General features: G+C 42.4%; 1 protein-coding gene across 3 annotated transcripts in view; it reads left to right on the top strand.

The window, feature by feature from the left end:
- NDST2 (N-deacetylase and N-sulfotransferase 2) overlaps positions 1-19,313 on the top strand; it is a 123,722-nt gene that overhangs the window by 87,073 nt on the left and 17,336 nt on the right. For all 3 annotated transcript variants that reach the window (XM_054636863.2, XM_077183219.1, XM_077183220.1), the window contains one exon: positions 12,712-14,107. In XM_054636863.2, coding sequence (XP_054492838.1) covers positions 13,115-14,107 — 993 coding nt within the window. In that variant the 5' untranslated portion in view covers positions 12,712-13,114. The remainder of the gene's footprint in view (positions 1-12,711; positions 14,108-19,313) is intronic.

Here is a 19,313-nt window from a genome sequence, read left to right as displayed (position 1 = left end):
TCAGCTGAGAGGGAGGTCAGGCAGCAAAGGTGGCACCTGGCAAGCAGAGAAGAGGCTGGGTTCCATCCAGTGGCAGGCAGCTGCCTCATGATGCTGCCTGGTCCTGTCAACTAAATTGTTTGGAAAAATTCAGGCTGGCAATGGGGAATATGGGAAAAAATAAACATGGAACCACTGGGGCAAGATTCTTGCTATAGGTACCAAGATGTCAGCAGGTCCTCTGAATGTGCTTTCTGTTAACGCTTGCAATCACAGATATTCTGCAAGTCACTTAGCACTTCACAGGAGAGTGGGGACAAACTCAAAGCATTTCAAATTACTGCAGAAAAACTAACCCAGATTCATAATGAACACTGAATTTTACAGGCTTCATTTCTTTGTTGTATAAGAAAACAGCATGTCTTCCAAAAAGGTTTTACCTTTATATTTCTATATACCATATAGAAATATGGTAGCTATATTCTATATTCTAGCTATAATTCTATATTCTATAATTCTATTCTAGCTACCAAATTAATTATATGAGAGTTAAGTAGACCAAATCATTAGAGTTAAAATTAATTTCCGTATTTTACTTCTAAAATTAATGTCTAAAATTTTAAAATATGTTGTTCATTATATATATTTCAGTAACATAGCTCTTCAAAGTTACTGTCTAGCTAAAAATTATTTATTCTGGTGTTTTGTCTGCAATGAAGAAGGTAGGAAACTTCAGAGTTGGAATCCAGACTGCCTTTGCTCTCTCATTTGCAGCACTGTTGAGTAGAATAAGGAGGAAAACATTATGTCTGGAAGTATAGTGTTAATCTGAGGCTATGAGAAAGCATTAATTATTTAGTTATAGTGTTGCTGCGAAGTCAAGTTTGAATTAATTGAATGCTAAATGCAGTTGTTTCTCTCCCATCGCATACCTGCACAAGATATAGTGTTAAGTGATCTGAAAACTATAAAGTATCTGTTATTTCAGTGACATCAGTTAGCACATTTGCACTTGGGATTTCAACATTAATGATGAATTTTCAGCATTTATAATGTTTCTTGAGATTATTCTTTAATGCAGGTAATCTAAACTGTCAGCTAACTAATACCACTTTTGTCTCTGTGTGGGACATGGTAAACAATTGAAAGGGCTGAAAGCACTGTTGGAATGTAGTTGAGGCAACTTTACTCTTTACATAGTGTAGCTCTAGCCTTCCATTGCTCCAGAACTTTTTGCTCTTTGTTCTGGACAAAGGAAAGCGATGAATGCAGCGAGTACCGCAAGCGTGTTATGTTTTTCACAACCAAACCAGTAGTGCCTTTAGTCAGGATATGGATGCAGTAATGTTGCAGTGTGTCTGGAATATTGTGTGACATAGTGAATTTCAGAGGTCCGGACTGTGTGAGCCCTCCTCTATCAGCATTAAATGTATAAGCTGTAAGCATACTGGCCTGTTTCTGGTGGAATTCATCTTTGAAGTTGAGTTGTTGAGCCTTTTAGACCATGTTTCTTTTGGTAATTAAACTGTTTTTTTAAATGCAGGCAAGCTAGACCTAATGTCATAGGAAAATTCTGTCTTTAGCCACTACGTTTGTGCCTCCTTAAGCAATGTGAGCTGTCATTTTTTCTTACTCCCCTCTGACTCGCTGTGTGTCCCTCCAGTTGTCTCACACTCCCACTCCCCTAGGGTTAGGGTCCTGAAAACCACCAAGCCCAGAGCTCCAGGCACACTGCAGCTGCAAAAGGCATGCCAAGAGGATCACAGAACTGCCCCAACATGGCTTCCTCCACAGCTTTTTCCTTGGAACCAGCCTTAGCCCAAGGCTGTGTTTACTACCTAGGGTTAGGGTTCTGCCTAGGGTTAGGGGTTTGAAAACCACAAAGCCCAGAGCTCCAGGCACACTGCAGCTGCATCCCAAGGGTTACACAGAACTGCCACAACATGGCTTCCTCCCCACCTTTCTGCTTTGCACCAACCTCGCCCCCATGCACCTCTTCCTACCCCACCTAGGGTTAGGGGTTTGAAAACCACCAAGCCCAGAGCTCCAGGCACACTGCAGCTGCAAAAGGCATCCCAAGGGGAACACAGAACTGCCCCAACATGGCTTCCTCCACAGCTTTTTCTTTGGAACCAGCCTTAGCCCAAGGCTGCATTTACTGCTCTGCTGCATAGGGTTAGGGTTGCGCTTTGCATTTTGTTTCTACTGCCTCGTATTCCTGGAACAGTTTCCCAATCTCGGCTGCCAAACCCTCCCTCCCTTTCTCTGCTCTTGTTAACCCATTTCTTCCAGAAATCGTTCCTACGTTGTTTACTTGACTAATTGTCTCTCTTTTGTAGCCTTCCTTTCTTATATCTACTGTTCTGGGTCATGTTTCTTAATGTGAGATAGTATGTATGGCAAGATGGAGTGTATTTTTCCCTATTTTGAGCATTGTTTTCATTAGATCTTCATACAGTGGTTAGTTATAAATTCCCCTTTTCATTTTGAGTGCAGAATTTTTCACATAGTTTGCTATTTTCTCTGTCCTGTTAAAGAGCAGGCACATTTTATCTTAACATAATTGCCAGGTTGTGGGGAGTAGTGTCTGTATTACAGCAAGTGCCATCATCTAGCCTGTCTATAGGCAAAGTTCAGCCGTGTTGATCAACCTGCAGGAATGTGAAGTAGGAAACACAGGGCTCTGGGCAAGCTGGGTGGTGCTCAGCAGTGCTCCTGTCATTGCACAGCTTCACTGCAGTGGTAATTATGCTGCCATGGCTGTTATTCCCTAGCATGGACAAGCTCACAGAGGCAGGCATGAGATGGATCTGCTTACTGTTGTTAAACCATTTTGTGTCTCTTTCTTTGTGGAACAAGTCTTTCCACAAAAACAAGCACAAGACCCACCATACTAGTAGAAATACATGTTGGTAAGTGATTATGTTGTTGTATGCAAGTGGTGGATCAAGTTACTGTGCTTTCTGCAATGCACTTTACAGACTGAGTACGCTGTAGCAGACTAGACCAAAAGAAATGTGTTCTCTGTCCTGCTGAAGACCTCGCCAAACAGGCAGATGCACATTTCTACTTGGAGAAAATTTTTCTTTTCTGGCAATTTTCTTCTTTCTATTCCAACTGAGATTAGGCAATTGGATCACTGATTTTTTAAAAAAATTGTGATTTCCTGTATTCAGTTCACCTATTTGAACTAAGCTTAAAATTTATTAAGAAAGTCTAAGAATCCCTGAAAACATTAATGTTGTGTTAGACCAAGTTTCATAATCAACAGTGTTCTGAATGCTTCTTTTTTCTTAAGTCCTACTTCTGATATCATCTGTCCTTATCTCTTACTGCTACGTGTGAAACAGAAATAGTTTCATAATTGTTTTGTCCTATAAATACTTATAAAAACTTGCAAAATGGCGCAGACTAATTCCATTATTTTGACTCAAAGGTTAAACATGTTTTTTCATTATCAGAAACTATACGTAAACTTAATATTTAATTTCTTCATGGAAGAAAATTTTCATGCTTCAACACATAAACATTTTCCATGTTAATAATAAAAAATTAATCCGGTTTTCAGTAATTGGTTGCATTTCATTGGGCATTTTACTACCACCTATAAATTTGGGGGAAGAGTCCCCAAGATATCAAAGTTATTCTCCAAAATCTATAATTGAGCACCTTGCAGTTTTCAATAGCCAGATCAGTTTTACTTCAGCTGTAGTCCAAAACAAAGATCTATATTTTGCTCAAAACTCTTGAGCTTTCCTGACAAAACTTCAGTTTTATCAGAGGGGAGATTTGATTGCAAATATGGCAGCTTTTTTCCTGAGTTGTCCTGGGTACTGTTAATTAAGATGTTAATGAGGTCCTGGACTTAATTCTGCATGAATGAATATTTTAAGGATGCAGTACTTCATAGCAGAAAAAATCCTAGTTGTAAACAGTTGACTAATTAAAAATGTAAGAATATAGCACCCACTCTAGTAATTAAGTCTAGAAAATGGGAGAAAGACTAAAAGCTAGTGGCATGTAATTACAGTACAGTTTAAAATTAATATCTTTGAGATGTATGTCTTTTCAAAAGAGTTTCTTTTTTGTGAGTTGATTATCTAAAAACAAGGTAGAAACAAGGGGAAACAGAAGGTATGGGGTTGAAATTATTGTTTTTTGTAGTGAGCATGGCATAGTGTAGGGTATGGAAATAAATGTGCATTGCCTGTGATTTTGTAACAATTGCAAACACAGATGGTTTAAGAGAAAATTAAATAATTCCACCCACATGAAGACAGGGAAGTCTAACAATAGTCACAACTTTTTATCACCCTATTTCTCTAGCAGTCTCTGTCCTCCTGTCTCTTACACATCCTTTGTCTATGGAAAAGTAACAGTGTGTGAAGCTGCTGTGGGGCCCATCAAGGACCGCACTAGGCTAGAGCTGCCTCACCCCACTGTGCAGGGGGCTCCATCCACCCTCTGCTGGCACAGGCAGCGCCCTCAGCAGCAGCGCCCAAAGAGCACAAGTGCAGAGGCAGGCAGTGGTGGCTGCCAGGTTCAGCCTGGACTCCAGTCACCAGGTGAGAGCACAGTGATCAGTCAGGTCAGCAAGGCAGAGCATACTTGGAGCCTGGTTTGGGTCTGGCCTAATCTCAGGTGCAGCTCACAGTTCAGCAAGTGGAAGCTGGTCAGGGCATTCAGAGGCTGTTGGTGGGTCCAGTGCCCCCATTGAAATCTATTTCTGCCATAATGCTTGTGAAAAAGCAAATAATGACTTTTCATTGCCCAGATGGACGTGAAGGCTTGGAGAGGGCAGTAGAGCACTTTGGATTTGCTCCTGTCTTGTAAAAACCAGGCCTCCAAACCATTGTCTCACCCAGCCTGGGTAATCTTCAAAGACCTTAATTCATGCATTTTACACTCATTTTGCTTTTCTTCCCATTTTTTTTTTTTTTTTACTCTTTTTGCCTGGGCAGATTTATAGTTTGCTTATATCACTTTTGGCTCTCTCTTTTTTTTTTTTTTCTTATTTTTTTCCTTTTTAAATTTTTTAAATTTTTTTTCTTTTTCTTTTTTTAACAGGAATTTGCATTCTTTTAAGAGCTGTCTTGCAATAGACAAGCCAGCAAAAATGCAAATATTTTGTTTTCTGAGTCCTGGAGACTTATTTCAATCACACTAAGAGAACTGGATAGTTAGATACTGCAAAGGCTGGGAGATATGCCATGAACGTTACACTGGGTGGGGATCTTGTGAGCAGAATATCTCAGTTGAAGGCAGGCAGGAGGGTGCTGCTGTACGCAGCTGGGGAGCTTGTTCTTTTATGAGCCCAGCACATTCTGACCCTGAATTTTACTGCAAATACACCAGAAACAGGTGTGCACAAGAACTCAAGAGCTTTCCTGAGGTTTTAAGATTTGATAGAGCATACTTAGTGTTCTGGTGTCAGTTTGGATAAACTTTCAGTGTCATAGTATTAAACCTATTCCCTAATGTCATATGTTCCTAGATAGAACTGATTGTAAAGATTATCTCCTATGTGTTATGTGACAGGAGGAAGAAACTGAATATAGAAGATCAGCCTCTTGTTAATTAAGGTGAAATTTTCTGAGTCCTCATAGGAAGAATGGTTAGGCTGCTTTTGTAACAATTAAAGATAAACTTTCATAATATACATTCTATATTAAGACACTTCAACTCTGACTGACACTGAATTTTCTTGGGTTTGCCGGTTTGACTCTATTTCCCCACTTGATTAAGTTACTTAGGAGAAATCACCAGAGAAGACATTTTGCTTTCTGCAGCAGAATAGTTGATCTGAATTGTGATAAGCAAGGAGCATGAGAGAATGGAAATGTGATTCTTGTCCATATCTAATGCGGAAGGAACTGCATCTATTTCCTGTTCCCACAGCTAAGCTGGAGATGTTCTGCCATGATAGGGCATACGTGTTGATTCCTGATGAAAGCAGGAGGCTGAAGATGGTGTATTCCCTCCCTTTGGGGTGACTGAAGAATTTACTTTCCAGCTGGGGGGATTGTAGAGCAGCTTGGACTGCCCTTGTGTTGCAAGGCTCTGGCCTGCAATGTCTCTGGCTCTCTATCCCACAGCTCTGCGTGTCTGGGTGCAAAGAGGAGCTGCTGTCTCATTATCCCCTGCTGTGGGAAAAGGTCAGAGTGGGCACAGACTTGTGTGTCAGGAAAGGCACCAAACAGAAGGAGAGGTCTGGCCAGAATGAAACTGGTGTTCTTCTGGTGGCCCGATCCCTAGACTTGAAAGGCTCAGTACCACGTGAAACGTAGCAATGGCCACTTCCCTTCAGTTCTCTCTGAGGAAAGTGCCTCCTTTCTCTCCGGTGAGCAGTTGCATTTCAGAGACCTGTGTATCCCCAGAGCACTTACATCCCCATAGCTGGTGGAAAGCTATGACTTGTGTGAGGACTTCCACTGCTATAATACCTTTAGTCTTTCCTTTTCATTTCAGCAGAGGTGTGCTGCTGCCAAGCTACCTGTTATTTCTATCAAGCAGCATCAGTGACTGCTGAAGGCTGAAATTTTATTTATTTGGTTTTTAACAATTCTTCAGGTTCCTTAATTGGAGATCTTTAAGCAGGCTGAAAATAAAAGACAACAAACGGTTTTCCTTTCCCAAATTTGTCCTATGCTGAGGCTGTGAAATCTGTTAAGGCTTGTGGTTCTGACATTTAACTTGAGGGAATACACCAGTGTAAAAGTCTGAAATTCCCTTGCTTTGGAAAATAAGGTCAGTTGTAATGACCCTAAGCAGTGAGTATATTATGATGGGGAGAAGGCAGGGAGCTGAAAATGAGATTTCCTGGAAATTCTTATGAGGAGGATCTTTTTGTTTTCAGGAGAAGGGACTGGTTGCTAACAGGCAATGCTGGGCCATGCCTCTGTCACTGGCACGTGAAGGAGTAAACCTGTTGTTTATTTCTTTTTGTAATATGAAAGAGCAAAGGAGCAAAGATCTGCTGCAAACAAAGGTATCTATTATGTACCCAAACACCAAGAACCTTGCAGGAGTCCTGGGGTCTCTGTGCAGCCCTCTGTGAAGCTCACCTGGAGCCAGCCTCTCCAAGATCTCTGCCTTCATGTTGTCTTCAGACTTCATTGCACTGACACAAGGGTAAATTCATGGCTGCAGTTGGGTTTCCACCAGGCTGGGGTGAGAGGAGTGCATGCAGATCTGTTTAGCATGGACTGCAGTTTGTTGCTCTTGAAGAAGGTGTGAAGTTACTTACCTGTCTAGGGGTGATAAAAAAAGAATTAAAATAATTATTACTTCAGCACACAGGTCATCTCCTCTTACCTCAGACTGGCACATTTCAAGCCTGCTGGCCAGCTGGCAGCTTTCTGGCTCAGCACAGGTCTGTACTGAGAGGCTTTTCCCTGCATGGGGACTTGCCCAAGCAAAACACAGAGCTGGCTGGAGGCTGCAGCCCTGTCTGTCAGAGCAGCATGGGCATCATTAGTGTTTCTTCTGTCTTTGATCTGAATTTTGTATTCCTTAGGCAGTCTCTCATGGCAGGATTCGACTGGCAGTGCCTGTTAGCTGAAACACATGGCCAGAGCCCAAAAATGAGCATGGCAATTTCATTGCAATGTGGCTGTAATTTTCACAATATTTTTTCTACCCAATATGTGAAATACAAGCAGCATTCATTCTCCTGAGCTTTCTACTAATTCTTTTGCTGTGTGGCTTGCTGTGTTTTGCTGACACTACTTACCAGGTTCCCCATCTTTGTGAGAGAGGGGCTCTACCTGGAGGTCTGGCATACAGATGCCACCACAGACAAAGAGGCAAAGAGAGAGGGGCCATGATATCTCAGAATGGAATGGACTAATGAGGAATTTTGTGTCTTGATGACACCATTAAAGTGGAATGGGTTGGAAAATCAATCAGATGCCTTCTCTGATTACTGTGTAACTCAATTACTGCAGTCTCCCTAGGGCCCAAGGCAACAACCATCTCACAGGAAGTGCAGAAGAAAGGCCTCTGAAATAGAGCTGTTGTGGACAAAGGCAAGATCTTGCTGCTGTGCATTCCAGACAGAGAGATTATATTATGAATAATGAAAAGGGCTGGGGGAAATGTACTGGTGACACTGGGGTTTGGGTAGTAAGACCTTCTGTAGCTCAGCTGGGAATGCATTGACAGTTCTTGATAAAGGTGTCAGATGATACTCAGTATCTTCCATGTGCTTTGGCATGAATGTACCAGAAGCTCCAAATACTCATGTTCTGGTCAGTGGTTTTGGGTAAGTGCTGGTCCTGAGCATTTGTACTGATCTCCCACAATCATTTCCAAGCACTGGAAATAATCTGGAGATCAGATGTTAAAAACCACAGGGTTGAGGTTGTTATCTTGCTTTCATATCACATCTGTTGCTATGTGGTTAAGCAGGTGATAATTCAAAAAGCAGTTTATGTTTCACATTAACACTGTATATCATTAGGAAACAGAATATCTAAGCCTTTGTCTTAATGCTGGTGATCTGTAGGATATCTGACCTTACAGCTGATGCTCTCTGATTTAGAGATGCTTTTCTGGCAGGATGGGTGCCTGCTGAGCCTGCGTCCTTGGACCTCTGAACATTCTTGCTGTGCATTCTGACTGCCACCTCCCTCAATTCACACTGAGGCAGTCCTGGCAGGAGTTCAGAGTGGACCTCAATTTATCTAGAAACCTGGTTTTTTTGTGGTGTTAGATTCCCAGAAGTAATGTCAAAAGAGGACACAGGTATTTTCTTTTCCTTGAAGAGGGAATAATTTTCACTGTAATTATTTTTTTTTCCTTTTCTTTCTCCAGTATAGATATTTCTCAGCTTTTTGGGTATGACTGGTTTCTGACAGTTCTCTCGCCTTGCAATATAAATTTTGTTCAGTGTATCTGTTTGTTGCTTTTTTTTTCCTTTTAGTTTGAACCTAAACCAGCTGATGCAGTCCCCAAAGAAAGAAATACATCCCGTGCCAGCTGGCGTGCCCTCTGGCTGTGAAGCCTTGTTAAAGAGATGGGAGCTGACAGATTCTTGAGCAGCAATCTGATACAGGCCTTTTTTTTTAATTTGCTTTTTTGAGCTCACCCTTGTAACAAATGGGGGCTTGTTTGGGAGCTTCGCTAGAGGCTTGAATGGAATCATTGTTATCAAAACACTGCAGTGATTCAGAAGTGCCCAGCAAAGGGGGTTCTTCTCCCTGGTGCCCCTCAGCTGGGCACTGCAGGTGTGGCAGCCTAGCTTAAACTCTGGTTTCATTCTTATTCTATGGAATAATCCAGTTGTCCTGTGATTTTCATCTTTAAACTGATAATTGGGAAACTGAAGCTACAGTTCTGTACAAAACAGTCAGCTCAAAAGTTAAAATTAAGTTGGAGAGATGAATGAGTCCCAACCAGGGAAGAGAAGTGTTTTCCATGTTGATGCTTTGGGGATAAAGAGTTGTAAAAGTAGAACCTTGCCAGGGTTTGCATAAATCAACATCTTCTTGATTTTCTTACCTTTACCCTGGTGTTTAGATTACAAATTCTACCCCAGAAACACTTGCTTGGAAATTCATAGAAGTAAAACTTGGGCTCCTGAGTTCCTCTTTACATTATTTTCTCCTGCAAAAACAATTTTGTGTCTAATACATGTTAAGATAGTGAATCTTTAAATCCAGAATAGTTTTTATGTTTCTGTTTTATTCAATGGGATTGACAAGCAAAAGGAAGTGAGGGGAGGCAATAACTTGGAATTCTCAGGTTTCTCCATCAAAACTGACTATTATTGGAATCTGAGTGAAGTGTTCAAGCATGAATTTGTTGCACAGGAGTAAAATGAAGATCACTTCTCACACATGCAGCATTGTGATGTGCATGGAGCTGTGTATTACTCTGTTTTACAAGGAATTCACCTCATAAAAAAGATACAGCATCCTTTGTATGTTTCTCTTTTACCTCTCTCTGCCCTGCTGAATTCTGCCTCTGCTGGCTTCTGCCTCTCTGCAGCTTTGAAGCTGTAATGCCAAGCAGGAAGGTGGTAACATTGGAGTGTTCCCTGCAGAGTCAGTGAGATGGGAAGGGCTTGTTGTGGAGGTGGAAAGGCTATTTTCCTGGCTGCTCTTGGAAGGTGGGACATGTTTTGGGGTACTATGCTGATACATTTGAATTCCTGGTGTATTACAGGGACTGAACTTGACTTGAGAAGTCATGTTCTATGCTCTGTCCAGGGAATCATATATTCAAAATCAGTAGCAAGAAAAAGAAAAATCTATACAAGTTCTGGTTTTTACATCTTCACATAGTTATTTCTCACTTTCTCTCCCCTGTCCTTTTCCCAGTAAATAGTTAACAGTATGTAGAGACAAAACTGAAAGATGATAAGTTGTCTGTGTATCTTATTTGCAGTGACCCCTGTGGCTGGAAGGAATGATGAATCTGACTCCATGTTCTCAGAAGGCTAATTTATTATTTTATGATACTATATTATATTAAAGAATACTATGCTAAAGAATACAGAAAGGATACTTACAGAAGGCTAAAAAGATAATAATGAAAACTCGTGACTCTTTCCAGAGTCTCAACACAGCTTGGCACTGATTGGCCAAAGAGTGAAAACAACCCACACCAGAAACCAATGAAACAATCACCTGTTGGATAAACAATCTCCAAACACATTCCACATGAGCAAAACAGAGGAGAAGCAAATGAGATAATTATTGTTTTCATTTGTCTCTGAGGCTTCTCAGCTTCCCAGGAGAAAAATCCTGGGCAAAGGGATTTTTCAGAAAATGTGAATGTGACAGTCTGTGATTAAGAAAACACAGCTTATTGTTGCTGACTGTGCTGGATTTCCAAAGTCAGCTCTGTCATTACAGAGGGCCATTTGGGAATGGAGACCCCAATCCATTTGGAATCTTGGGAACAGGGACAATTCTACCAAAAATCCTGATCCTGCTGTGTTGCAGTGCAACCTTCAGTAAGTTTTGCTGTGTCTCAGTTTCTCCAGTGGAAAATTATTTGTGTGATATAATTTATATACATAGTCTACAGCTATTCTGAAAACCTCATCAGGGCTAAGATTTCATTGTGCACTGCACAAACCAGTCCCTGCTCTGCTGAGCTTATAGCAGAGGTGTTGTTTGAGATAATATTTAATGATCATCATAAGGCTTGTGTAAAGAGCACTCTGACTCTCTTACATCTGCTGTCATAAAGTTAGCAGTATTATATCTCTTCATATAAAATCTGTTTGTGGTTTTTGTCTCTGCTTCAAGCTGCACCAACAGTTTGGAAAACAGCCTGGTGGGAGTCTTTAGAGTGGGACTTTTGGCCTCATCTATGAACTGGTATTTTCCCTGACTCAGAAGGACTTTTTTCCGTCTAGTAATACACATTCCAAAATAAGCATCTGTCTCACAAGTAGTTCCTTTTCTGGTGGAGCTGGTTGTTAGAAACCCCTTGCTTTACTATATAAGAAACTTATGTATGCCTTGAACTCATAGACGCACTAGTCTTCTCATATTCTTTGTTACATCAGAATGGTAGAAACAGAAAAGCTCAAAAATGGGAGGAATGGAGAAAGGATGAAGATGTCTTTTAGCAATATTGTTTGCTATTGCTTTCTTGTGCCTCCTGGTGTTGCAAGCTGTGCCAGTTGAGCAGGTGGTTTGAGGGTTTGTATGTGGTGGAGCACATCTGCAGGAGTTGAGGGGGTGACAAAAAAAGCTTTTTAAAGGAAAAAGGTGGTTTAATTTTTACAAAGAAGTCGTCATGAGCATGACGGATTTGGTGAGCAACGTCTGGCATTGAGGGTGCTCTTGCATTGTTCTGGGAGAGGCAGGAGGTGTGCCCCAAAAATGTGCTCGTATTCCAGGAAAGGCCACCAGGGTATTGCTATAAGGGTAAGTCACACTGCTGATGGGGGAGAGAAGACTCCACTGCGAGTTTACTTTTGTTTTAAACAAAGGAGAAATTTAGTTCTTTTCTCTGGTGTTTGTTTTGGATTATTTGTTATTTGTTGGCTTTGTTAGGCACTTTTCCTGGAAAAATAGCAACATATGGTGAAATAGTCTGCTGCCATGAACACAAAGCAGGAGGTGAGAGAGCTTTGTAACAAGAGGCTTTCATGTATTTGAGACCAACCCAAATTTATGTTGTGCTGTTGGTGATTTAAAACTGGCTTCATGTTCTTCAGTGGCATATGAGGTGATGAAGGTTTCAGGAGATGTTTCGTCTCCAACTGCCACTGAATCATTTGGCAGCCTCTAAGTGTGCAGTGTGTCCCCTGCCCTCTGTGCTGCCGGAGGGATGATGCCTCTCCAGAGCTGTATTTTGTGATCTCTGGAAGAAAGTGAGTTCCCAGGACAAATAGAGATAGCCTTGCAGAGAGTGCTCTCTCCTCTTCCTGTCAGCTTTGAAATATAGGTTAGAATGAAAGGGTTTCATGTTTTCTGTCCAGTGGCTTGCAGAGGGCGGGGGAAAGGCCAGGTACTTGGCTCTGTTTGCTGTAGTGTGTGAGAATCTCACCCACGGTGAATGTTGAGTTGCTGTGCACTGTCAGGACCTTTCTTCCAAAGGCCATTTGGTTGTTCTGTCAAGCTTCCACACAAATGGGATGTGACACTTCCCAGGGACCAGACCTGCAGATGGGCAAGTGATGCTGCCACCCTATCACCCTCTAGTCCTGCCATTCAGCCTGTTAAATGCTGGAGTCATACTGAGAATTGACTTTTTCTTTTTAAATTGCAGGATGCAAAAAGAAGGTGCCATCATGTGAATGTGGAACACCTAAATGAGAAACAGGACACATGGGAAGGCTGAGCTGAAACTGCCTGTGCACAGAATGACAGACTGATTTGCTGCTGAAGACGAGATTCTGGAAACCTTGTTCTTCCAGAGACTTCCGAGTGAGAGGAGAGGAGCCCGAGGAAGCACACAAAAGAGCGATGGGAATTGAGGGCCATGGTTACCTGAGATAAATGGCAGATCTCTGGGAGTCTCGCCTTGTAGCTGTTTGCTTTAGCTTTTTCTCTCTCTGCAGCTGCACTTTATTTTTTGTGAGCCGCTGCTGGGCACTGCCACGGCGCCACTGGAGATTCCAAGCGCGCCGTGGGTCCGGAGCGTGAGGAGGGGGTGAGCCACCCGCCTCACCATGATTCAGCTGTGGAAAGTGGTGCGGCACGTGCGACAGCTGGAGCTGCACAGATTGATCCTGCTGCTCATTGCCTTCAGCCTGATCTCCATGTGCATCCTGGCTTATTACGTCACTAACAGTCCCAAAATCAAGGAGCCGCCGCCCCTGCCCTTCAGTGACTGCAGCAGCCAGCACCGCATCTTGATCCCACCGCAAGCCAGCTGGAGGCTCACCAAGTCTGTGGACACGTCGCGCACGGATCCCGTGGTGCTCGTCTTTGTGGAAAGCATTTATTCCCAGCTTGGGCAGGAAATAGTGGCCATCCTGGAATCCAGCCGGTTCAAATACAGGACAGAGATTGCCCCTGGCAAAGGGGATATGCCCACCCTGACAGACAAAGATAGAGGACGCTATGCTCTAATTATCTATGAGAACATCCTTAAATATGTGAATCTAGATGCTTGGAACCGAGAGCTGCTAGACAAATACTGTGTAGAGTATGGAGTGGGAATTATAGGCTTTTTCAAAGCTAATGAGAACAGCCTGCTCAGTGCACAGCTCAAGGGTTTCCCCCTTTTCCTACATTCCAACTTGGGGCTGCGGGACTATCACATCAATCCTAGTGCTCCCCTGCTCTATGTCACCCGGGCTAATGAGGTGGAGCAGGGTCCTCTGCCTGGTGATGACTGGACTGTGTTTCAGTCAAACCACAGCACCTATGAGCCAGTGCTGTTGGCCAGCACGAAGTCCTCGGAGTCCATTCCTCACCTGGCCACTCACAAAGCCTTGCATGCCACAGTGATGCAGGACCTGGGTCTGCATGATGGGATCCAGCGGGTTCTCTTCGGCAATAACCTCAATTTTTGGCTGCACAAACTCATTTTTGTGGATGCCATTGCCTACTTGACTGGCAAACGCCTCTGTCTGACACTTGATCGCTATATCCTTGTTGACATCGATGATATATTTGTGGGAAAAGAGGGCACTCGCATGAAAGTGTCTGATGTGGAGGTAAAATCCTAGAGTAGATACCTCCAGAGGTTCTAGACAGATTTCTGGTGTGTGTGCTGTACTGGGAAAGCCAAGATGGCATTTAATTTGAGGGAAAGCATTGATTGCTGCAGTCGTACTCATCTTATACAGAGAATTAGCCTGCAAAGATGCCTAGGCATCGTGTGTGATCCTCTCAGCAGTTTTGCAGGTTTAAAATGGAGCACTTTAGGAGCTGGCCTCTCTCAGTTTAAGAGGAAGGTGCCTCTGGTTGTCTATCCTGTCTCCTCTGTGATGTAAGGAACAAGTATATGCAGGTTTCCTATGCCAACCTATTTGTAGCTGTAAACTCTGCTGTTCAAAAGGAAAAAGCAAGTTGTGTTAGAACAGAACAGAAAAGAATGTGTTTATTATTATTTGTGATGTGTATAAGCTGTATATATTATATTGCAGAAGTGTAGGCCAGTCCATGCAGTGTGAATTCATACAGTCTGTATTTTAGCAATGTAGCTTTTCAATACACAACTAAATTGGGAAAGGAAGGGTTTTCTCTTTACCCTTTGTACCTACCTCATGCCTGCCACCAGCAGCTCTCATCCCTGAGGGAATATCAACAAATTCACCAGAGAAATATGCTCAGACCAAGCCTTCATGAGAACTATCTCTGTGGCCTCACAATTGAAAAAGACATGCCAGCCCTGTGGTTTGCTTTCCTTGGCACTTCCTGTAATAATACAGTGACCTATTAGGAAAGGTTATGGGTAAGAGACAGATTTTGTGGAGGAGAGGGAACTGAGACAGGCAAAGATAAAAATAAGTAGGAAAAAGTTAAGTGCTTAAATGCTCCTTCTGATTCTCTGTGTCCTTGAAAGTAATGATGAAGTGTTCTGTTAAGTCTGTGATCTGTGTGAATGTGATGTTTCACAGAGTCAAGGACTTCCCTTTGTATCTTCCCCATCAGTTGTGGTTTGTAGCCACTGAGGGAGGTGCACTCCCTGTTTCTCAGGTGTGCTGAGGTTGTCCATGGGTAGTACACTGGATTCCCATTCACCACTTGCCCTCAGGTGAGTCCTGGATGGTACCAGCCATGATGGTGGTAAGCTTGTGACAGCAACTGCTTTAGCATGTTTCCAAAACAACTTCAAGGTGAAGCACCTGTTCAACTTACATCCGAGGCACAAAATATTTGAGGCAAAGGTGTAAGAAGAACACTGTTGTAGAGCTTTGGCCCCTTACCTAAACCTTGTCTGTTGCATGTTCCCAAGAGCCCTCTTCCACCTCCCCAGGAGTCATACCACCTTTTCTACATGTTTTATGCATCTGTGCACCATATGTCTTAGTTCATCTCCAAGGTTTTAGGACTTCAAGACTTTATGTTTTATATGGAGTATTTATTTAAGAAGATGCTAAAACTTTCTTCATTTCACTTCAGTGTCCCTGTGCTTTGAAGTGCTGAAATGTTCGGAAAGAGATTTTTTTTTAAATTTTTTTTCCTTTTTGAAGGAAAAATCACAATCTTATCTTGGTCCTAAGAAGGCCCTACACCCACTAGTCCAAACCAGCAGAGATTCAGAGATTCTCACCTCTGTAGTGTTTCTGGAGGTTACAGACCCACGTGGGAAGGCGGGATAGGTGGCCAAAGCTCTTGGGAACAAGGGCTGCTCTAGTGATGTTAAAAACAAACCCAGACAAGATTAGTCCAAAAGATGCTTTGTTTGGGTTTTAACAGGGCAAAATGGAGGAATAATCTGTGATCAGTAAGCAGAGAATCTCAGGCAAAGCAGATAAAACCCAGATTTATCCATTTAAAAGAAGCTCTCTGATTGCAAAGCCACATGAGGTTAATGAATTTTTATTTTTTAAAAGCGAGAAATAACTACATGGATTTGTTGATAGTGTCTCACCATGGGGAGAGAAGGGGATATAACAGTAACGGAACAGCTGGCATTTTCTTTGGCCTTTTATATGAAAGCTCTGTTTCAGGGCTGATATCTCAACACACAGCTCCTTATCTCAAAGCTTAGATTACAGTGGTCAGGGTAGTGGTTTGAAGACTGGATGTTGTGTGAAGGTATAAAATTGACTCTGCTGTCCCAGTGAGCCTCTTTGCCATATGCAGGTCCACATTCAGAGACCTTCCCAGACAAAATGACTATTAAAAGAAAGCAGTGAATATCATTTGATCAAATGCATGCCCATAGTACACAAGAGAAATGTTTTTATTTGTGATGCTTAAAGGAGACAGCTTTCTTCTTTAACAAGAAAAAAAGGAATTGTGCTTGCTTTTACTTTAAAGATGATAACCCTTGAGTTCCTGTTTCTGCTGAAATGCTGCAGCAGGAGCTTGCAGTCCTCAATAGAAGTGGAACAGTTGGAAGTTGCACAAAGAAAATGTTTTTCCTTTGTAGAGTTTACCAGAGATTTGAGCTGCACATAATTAACAAAACTAAATCTCAGAGAATCCCTTCTCTTCTCAATTTATTCCACATTTAGTCTCTTCTAAAATCATAATCCTTGGAATTTACCAAACCTCCATGGAACTGGCCAACAAAGACAAGCCGTTTCTAATGCAAAAGGATCTGGCTTTTGTGATCCTTTCTGGTCATCTTTAGGTATGAGGAAAGAAGATTAAGTAGATGAGTTTTTGCCTCTTTTGCTGGTAATCTCTGCAAGGGCATAAATAGTGAACAATCATTGCAAGTGAGTCTGAGAGCAAGCTAAGTGAAAATCAAGGACAGTAATTTCATTTTGGATTATGAATGGTGAGGGTGCAGAAGAGAGAGCCTAGTGATGGTGACTGTCAGCCAGCTCTTGCCTTTCTAAATTGTAGAGGGTGATCTTACCTGCAATTGAAGTACTCAGCAATTTTTAACTCCTTGATTCTAAGACTGCAGTGGAGGTAGACATAGCAGTACCATGAGAGCTTTCTTTTTTGCCAGTGTTGTTTTGAGCTCTGCCAGTGCTGCTGTACGCTGCCCAGGGCACTATCTGCCAAGACTGTGTTTCTGCCACATGTTCCTAGTATGGTTTGCATGAGCATTGAAAAGAGGCTGCCAAAGCACTCCGCTTTCTTCCTCCATTTTTTTATCACCTCTTTCTCTTCATTTGCCCATGTACTGTTTTCTTAGAGTCATGTTTTTTTTCTTTTCTGAGCATCTCACTCTCGGCCTTATTTGCCTATTTTATTTTGCCTCTTGTTAGAGGGAGCTGAGATAGGAAACATTTAGGGTTTGTGTGGAACAACTAAATTCTCTGCAAACACTTCCGGAAGTTAAAAATTTCTTAGCTTAAAAAGCAAATTTGCATTAAGATTTAGCCCTGTGTTACTCCAATGCCAAGGACACCCTGTTATCTTAGGAAAGGATTTAGCTCTAAAGAAGCTCCCATTACAGTCAGAGTCCCAATACTTTCCCTGATTTCTTCCTCACTCTTAGAATGAGGAGAGATTTTATTTTCCCTGGATGACATCAAGAGCTTGTAGTGACTGTTTAGGAAGTCTCTGCAGATCTGTCAGTGAGATACAGATTTTTAATGTACTGCAACAAAAGGCACAATTTTAAATGGTTTTCCCCTAACATTTGCTTAGAAGTAAATAGTTATTGTAATTTGATATTATTAAAAAGCCTTTTTTAAAATGACAGTTATCAGAGTGAGCTTAGACATTTTTACCATTGTGTCCAGAAGTGTGCCTTGGAATGTGGTTTTCTGTCACTTGGGCCTGCAGCATGACTGCCACAGTTAAGTACTAAAGGCCTCCAAAAATACAGGTTGTGCATGGCAGTGAATGCTCTGATAGACTGTGACAAGCATGAAGCAGTGGTCAGTGAATTCCAGTGGTCAGTGCTGGGAATCTCTTTGGGGACCCCATCAGTGCCTTGCTGGGGTGAGCCTTTAGCAGGGAGCATAGCTGGGCAGGCGCCTTTCTGGCTAGTTAGTGGGCAGGCTTGTATCTTGGAAGGCTTTTTGAAATAAAAGATAACAATAAAATATAAGAACAGATAAAAAGAGATACTTGGATGGATGGAGGGGCAGTTTTCTAGGGTAATAAAGTCTGCCTTTTAGAGGTGGGAGATAGCTTAAATGCCAGCCATCTCTCATACCATGTGAGCAAACTGAACTTCTTAAATATGCAAATGAAGATCTGTTCACATCTGGCTGGCTGTTTTCTCTCCTAAGGGGTAGCCTGCTCCACAACTCTTGATTGCCTTTTGTTTGAGTCTTAGAGGGTATTATGGATACAAAAGAAATACCACTTGAATCACCTGTTAGATGTGGTTAGTACTATCATATTCATCTTACTTTATGAAAGAGAGTGCAGAGAGAAGTGCCATCTTCCAGCCTGCATGATTGAACCTTACTGCAGCTTACCTCTTGAGACCTCTTGGAACCAATGTGGAACCAGGGAACACAGAATGCATAATCTGTTGAAACAAATGTTCACATACTGGCACCTTAGTCTCCTTTATCCCGTTCAGGGGAAAGGCATTTCATCAAACCCGTGCTCTGCCACCTCACGGCCGTGACTATGACAAGGACCCAGCAGCAGCAGAGGGATGGCACACTATTAACAATAAACTTGCCAGAGAGCTGGACTCCATAGGACTCCATAGTCTCTGAATTTCTGGGGGCCCCACAGTTCCTCCCTGTTCCCTCCCCAGGCACAAAGGATTGCAGCCTGCTGGAGCAGGGCTTTTTGGGATTTATTCTCAGACAGATGTGTTGTCATGGTAACCCCAGCCAGGCTTTAAATCTCTTTCTGTGCAGAGGAATGCTAAGCCTCTTAACCGCTGTCTTTCCTCCCACCACTTTCCTACTCAAGCTTGGGGAACTGGATGTGCCTTTCAGGGCAGCAGAGGGAAATGTTGGAGCTTGGGACAGCTCTGGAGAAAGAAAACAAAGTGGCACTTTCCTGTCTAAATTACTGGGTGATGTGTTCAAGGTGCTGGTCCCAAATTTGAAGTGATCTTGTAAACCATCATCTGGACGGACAGACAGATGTTTTTCCAAGGAGAGATGCACAGCTCTTATTCTGTGCTCCCTGATGTGTGGGGTGAGTCCCAGTGTCTTGCTGGGCCACATAAAGGGAACTCAACCTCCCATTGCCTGCTCTGGGTCTTGTACTGCAAAGTAGGCTTCAGCCATCAGTTTTGCTGGCACGTCACTTTTTAAAAGCACTGCCTGTATTTGTGATGGGTTCTGGAGATGTCACCTGCCTTGCATTTATCAA

The sequence above is a fragment of the Agelaius phoeniceus genome, chromosome 9, assembly GCF_051311805.1.
Source record: "Agelaius phoeniceus isolate bAgePho1 chromosome 9, bAgePho1.hap1, whole genome shotgun sequence".
In the NCBI taxonomy this organism is placed as follows: domain Eukaryota; kingdom Metazoa; phylum Chordata; class Aves; order Passeriformes; family Icteridae; genus Agelaius; species Agelaius phoeniceus.
The sequence above is the reverse complement of the archived record's forward strand: the minus strand, read 5'-3'. Positions and strand labels throughout refer to the sequence as shown.